At 39.6% G+C, this 6000-nt stretch overlaps 1 protein-coding gene across 1 annotated transcript in view; it reads left to right on the forward strand.

Annotated features, from left to right (window-relative positions):
- Window positions 1–3521, forward strand: part of TXLNB (taxilin beta) — a 40653-nt gene extending 37132 nt beyond the window's left edge. The window contains exons 9-10 of the mRNA XM_008565490.1: window positions 1423–1518; window positions 2730–3521. Coding sequence (XP_008563712.1) covers window positions 1423–1518; window positions 2730–3521 — 888 coding nt within the window. The remainder of the gene's footprint in view (window positions 1–1422; window positions 1519–2729) is intronic.
- The last annotated feature ends 2479 nt before the right edge of the window (window positions 3522–6000 follow it).

A 6000-nucleotide genomic window follows, 5' to 3' on the forward strand; every position in this document is an offset into this window, starting at 1 on the left:
TAAATTTCACAATTAAGTAAGCAAACTTAGATCAACACTTATCAGTTTACAGTTTTCCTTCTCCAGGATGGATCTATTCATTTAAAAAAATTTTTTTTTTTTTTACCAGTCCGGTACGGGGGCAATACTGAGGGTTGCGATCCGTTGCTGGACACGGAAAAAAACAAAAAAAAAAAAAAAAAAATTTTTTTTTTAATTCTAGAGGTTTAACATTGGAATAGGTATTAGAACAGAAAAAAATGTTTTAATTTCAAAATTACATAGTTTTAAGGTTAGAATAAATATGAAACCAAGGGTTCTCAATCTGGTATCCATTTATGGACTTTAGTAGTTGACCTGAGAATTCCATAGAAATTAGCAAAAAAAAAAAAAGATGTGCATCTTTGCATTTCTCTGAAGTGTGGTCCCATAGATTTCATCAAATTCTTAAAGGGGTTGATGACTTTAAAAATTTATAAACTACTAACTTGATTAATATATGATCAAAATAAGAAACCCAGCTTCTCTATAGAACTGGGGGCTGACAGTCTGGGCCCAGCCTCTGGACTCTATGGGTACCCAGCCTCAGGCAGTGTGACACCAAGCAGTGAGTGCCCAACTATGGTTCATCCAGGAACATGGTTACATGCCTTGTCCTTCACTTCATCCAAGCAGAGGGGAGACACTATGACCAAGAACATGAGTAGTTTCAGGTGTGAAAAAGACAAGCTACTTTTTATTCTCTTCACACCCAGCCACACCCAGCCCAGGGCCTGACAACAAGCAGACACTCTGCACATGTTGCATTAAATGGAATCAAATAGCTTCAGTGCCACTCTTCTGTTAACTTGCCTAAATATTATTCCACCTCTCTGAGTCTCAGTTTCTCCATTTTTAAAGTGGGGTTGAAAATAGAACCTTCTTCGTGGGACTGTTTCCAGGATGAAATGAATAATACGTGTAATTGCATTTTGTGAATCATTTTCTCCTTTGAGAAAATAGAAAGCTACTTTTGTGTGGCTACTTCTCACATGTGCCCAGTTATTATCAACATTTTAATGGCAAAAAAGCTATACCGGCTTTCTCACTGTAATAGTGTTCTATTCAATAAAGTAAATAACGTAAATCACAAGCTTATTCATGAGACTCAATATAGATATTCTTATTTTAAATGAAAGAAAACGCAACAATGAAACAGTGTGCCCCTACGTAGTTTCTTTTTTTCTGAATTGGCTCAGGTGCAAATAAGTTAGCTCACCATTGACCTAGATGGTGCAGAAATAAATCATGACCCTCCTGCAATCTTCATTCTTGACATTGAACATTTGTTTGCTTCCGCAGCTGGTAACAAAAGGACTTCCCTTGATATCACACATGGAACTAATAGCTTCCTTGAAATATTAACTCTTCAGGATTAACACTAAAACACTCTAATTTCTGTAGACAACCAAGAAAATGAAGAAGCTGGAAAAGGACACAGCCATGTGGAAAGCCCGATTTGAGAACTGTAACAAAGCTCTGTTGGACATGATCGAAGAGGTGAGGAAGTTTTTCCCTTAGCTTTTATCCCCTGTGTCTAGTCAAAATATTCATACTTAGAAAATACTTTATAACCTAATAATAGTACATATGATTATGTTTGAAAAAGAGCTGAGTTTGGGGGGAATGTGACATATTAAATTGTAAGAAACATAATAAGAGCAAAGGTCATTTAGAGTCAGGTCCAGGACTCATAAAGAGCTTTGTGACACCAACTCACGTGCTTATTTGTTGATTCAATAGCTATCCCAAGAGCAGCACCAGCCTACTAGACTATGAATTCCCTAAAGGCAGAATGATGCCTTACTTTCTTTGAATTTCCCCCATGCCTGGTACATAACAGGTACAGAAAAATTAACTGATTTGAATATACTGGGAGAAGACATCAACCCAAGCACTCAGGGTATGTGCTATTTTGCAGACAGATGTGGAGATACATTCTTTTAATTCCTCCAACGGGCATTAAATGTTGATATTATGTCAGGTTCTGAGTAGGTTTTGAGGCTCTAAAGGCAAAGATACATGGCCCCTGATCAGAGAGTCAGGGCTTACAGGTGGAGGTCTCTCTACAAATACAAGTGGGGAAAAAAAGGTCTTAAAAGTAAAGAGTAGCTCAAGGATAAGCGTGAAGGAGTGAGATGACTGGGAACACAAACATACCTACATTCCAAACAAAAGAAGAAATGAACAGTTTGAGCAGCCAGCATCATGAATTAGTGTGTAGTAAGTACCTATGGTTATAATTACTGTTCTAACAATTCATCTCAAATTGCAACCAATTCCAAAGAGATATGCTTATTACTCATCAACATAAATCAAATGGTTGCTGGGATTAGCATACAACAGTTTATCCATAGAATGGATAAGGCATGCTGAGGGCCAAGTTCCAGCCATCTCACTCGTTTCGCCCCAAGCTTTTGCTTCCACCTTCTAAGTCTTAGAAGCAGAAAATCCATCTACCTTAAGATTTGAGAGGCTTTGGATTAATGCAGAAGGAAGCCTTGCCATTTTTCTTTCCCTAAGAACAGGTGATGGTGATTTAAATTTTACAAAAAAAAAAAAAAAAGGGATGTCCCTTACCAGGTAGCTGTTCAGCCACCACTCTGCAGCCAGGCCCCAGAGCTGAGTAGACAAATTCCAGGACAAAAGGTCTTGCTTATCTCCAGAGAGCATCATGTCATTTTACATGTGTATATGTTTTCAAATCACAGAAAGCACTGAGAGCAAAAGAATATGAGTGCTTCGTGTTGAAAATTGGGAGGCTAGAGAACCTTTGTCGTGCTTTACAAGAAGAAAGAAACGAACTCTACAAAAAAATCAGAGAAGTGAAAATGCCGGAAAAGGATGACCCAAGTGAGCACACCTCGGATGAAGAGCCAGAGTCAAATGTCTGTATGGATAAAGAGATGGATGCAGAGGAGGTCAACAGTGTTCAAAACGCTGTGAAAAATCTGACCACGGCCTTCATGGTAATGCATCATCCAGAACCAACCCTCAACCAGTCCAAAGAAATCCAACCAGAAGTTGGCAGTCCTCATGGGAGCAGTGACTGCCCCCTCAAGGAGCCGGAGCAACCCCCTCTGATTCCTTCAGGGGATTCAGAGAGTCCCCTGCCTCCCCCAACTCCTCAGGCAGAGGCCGAAGGAGGCAATGATGCAGAACTGCCCTCCAAAGCCAATAATCCCCCTGCCGGGGGAGCAGAAGCCCAGGGTCTCCTCACTGGAGCAGGCACTGGTCAGCAGCCCCAGAAGCCAGAGGCAGAAGCTTCTGATCAGGCCCCACAGTCCTGGGCCGAGGCATCCCTAGCGGGGATGGAGGCAAATGGCCCCGCTCCACCATGCCTAGCAAGTGAGCAAGTTCCAGCTAGGGTGCCTGGATGTGAGCCCAGGAGGCAGCCCCCACCAGCAGCAGCAGAGGAGCTGCCAACAGGGGCCGTAGCAGGGGCCTCGGCTGGGCCCCAGCAGCCCAAAGTGGCCAACACCAATCTGGAAGGAGTCGACTAAACCTCATCATGCCGTCCTGACTTTGCATCTTCCTCACAAGAGATTCTCTTCTGAAAGAGGCATTAAGGGCTAGGGATGTCAAATGGAAGAGAATTAGGATCAAGGCACATTCAGGCTTTGCTGTGTGTTCTCCATTTATAACCGATGTGAAGCTTTCTACTTAACCACTGGTTGATAGTATAATTTTCCCAAAAGGCAACAAAACAGACCAGTGACAAATTTATATTACTTTTCCATTAAGATGGTACTTAATTCAGTTTCTTAATCAACAGTAAGATTTGGTGTTTTAAGACTTCCACCATGATATATGAATACTGAAATGTGATGTTCTGTTTATTTCCACATATAATTTAATAAGTTCCATAGTAATTAATGGATTCCGGATTCCCTTTAAACAGTACATATACATAATATATACATATGTGTATATATACATCTCTATAGGTGTGTGAATATATACATGTCTGTATACATATATGTGTGTATATATACATTATGTGTATATTATGTATATATTTATACATATACATATGTATATATTTATACATATACATATGTATATATTTATACATGTACATTTGTATAAACGTACACATTACACATGCATTTTTTCACCCCTTTATAGGTTCTCTCTATGCAAAATATTTACATGCTAACCAAAAACTTCTCTCTTACTTGTACTTAGGACTACAGTAGGCTAATGCTCTATGAATCAGAAGCAGGCTCAGAACAGAAATATTTAGGCCATAATTATGTTGGGCAAAAATAAGTAACCCAGTGGTAGATCAATAAATTCAACCAATTGATCACATGACAGAATAGCAGTTGGGTTAGACTGCAAATCTGTGCAGAGAGCATGGACACTAAGATGGCCACAGGAGGCCCTAAACAGAAAAGGGAAACAATTGGAGTTGTAGACAGCTCACCTCTTCTAGCTGCTTCTCTCACAGTCCTCAGCCCATTGCCTTGCAGCCCCCTCACGTGATGAGACAGCCCACTCCTGGCTGCCTGCAAAGGGATGAAAGTGAGAAATGGTCTAGGGATTGAGGGGATGAGGGACATCAGACTAAGAAGAGGCTATGTCTCGGTCCCCTGCCTCATGTGCTACTGATGTCTCAAGACAGAATATTCACCTCCTGCTGTCACTGATCCAGTCTGTATTCTCAGAGCATCTGCTCCTTCTTCCAAACTCCTTCCTTTGCAGCTGGAAATTACGCCCAGCCCTCGTTTCAATTAATGCTAAATAATACTATTATTTTTCCAAAACAGAAATCCACACAGGGTCTCAATATGAGTAATGAGGCTTATAAACCAACACATTTTTTGCTTTGGGGATTTTTCTACAGGCCAGAAGTACAAAGCAAAGAACAAATGGGTCCCTACTTGAAATGATTTGAAAAATAGGTGAGGATTCAGGAAAAGGCAAAAGCTACAAACACCTGGGGTTGTCTATGTCAGTATTGTACTATCATTGCTTGACAAAAACCTCCAGTAATACTGACAGTGTAAATTACTCTACCTAGGGTAAAGAAGACTGCAACAACGCAATAGCAAGGAAGAGAGGGAAGGCGGAGAATGAAAGAGAAGGAAGCGGGGGAAAGAAAGGAAAGAAAAAATGTCTAACCCAACATTGAACTCAAGTAGAAAAATGGTAAAAGCCATATTCTCTACTTATCCTTCATTCTTCAATGTTGCCTGTGGCTGTTTGCCAAGGCACACAAAGTGCTTGTAGGCAGCAACCATATGCTTCAGGAATTGTAAACTGCATACAAATTGTTTGAAGTAGACAGTGAGGGTAATGACAAAAAATGCTAGTCAAAGAAAAAAATCAGAGAAAAAAATATCACTATTTGAGAACCGTGTCTTTTAAACGGCTTAAAATATTATAGCCATAGGATATCCAGCCAAATTCAACATTACCGAAAGCCTTAGTGATTTAAACAATCATTTAATTCAGAGCCAAACGTTCACCATATCAGTCTAGGAGAGTTTCCTTTCCCACTATTCACAGAGGCTGAACTTCCAAGAATGGAGGAAGATTAGATAATCATAGTAAAATATCAGTCTGAATGTTTAGCAAGAGAAAGGGGCAGGAGATGAGCCAAAATCCAGTAAATCCAATATTCTAACACCCAAAGTTCACTATTTTCATCCAAAAGGCTGTCATAGCAACACATTACTCACTATCTTGTATATCTTGGTCAGAGTTTCAGAAACAATAACTTGCCTGAAATTTGTAAAGCTTAATATAGGCTTTGGGAGAATTATTTTAATATCGAAAGAATGTTTGATTATAGTCCTTTTTGTTAGAATTTGGCCTTTCTAATTACAACAATAACTCATAAGACCTGAAAGCAAAAGCAATTTCTGTTCTTTACCACGCTTATATAACTACTTTTGGAGATGCCAAGTCTACTTTCTAGAAACGCTGGAGTCATTACAGTTTTCTAAATTAAATAACTATAATTTATATATCTAT

Source organism: Galeopterus variegatus, unplaced genomic scaffold, assembly GCF_000696425.1.
Source record: "Galeopterus variegatus unplaced genomic scaffold, G_variegatus-3.0.2 Scaffold200, whole genome shotgun sequence".
NCBI lineage: Eukaryota > Metazoa > Chordata > Mammalia > Dermoptera > Cynocephalidae > Galeopterus > Galeopterus variegatus.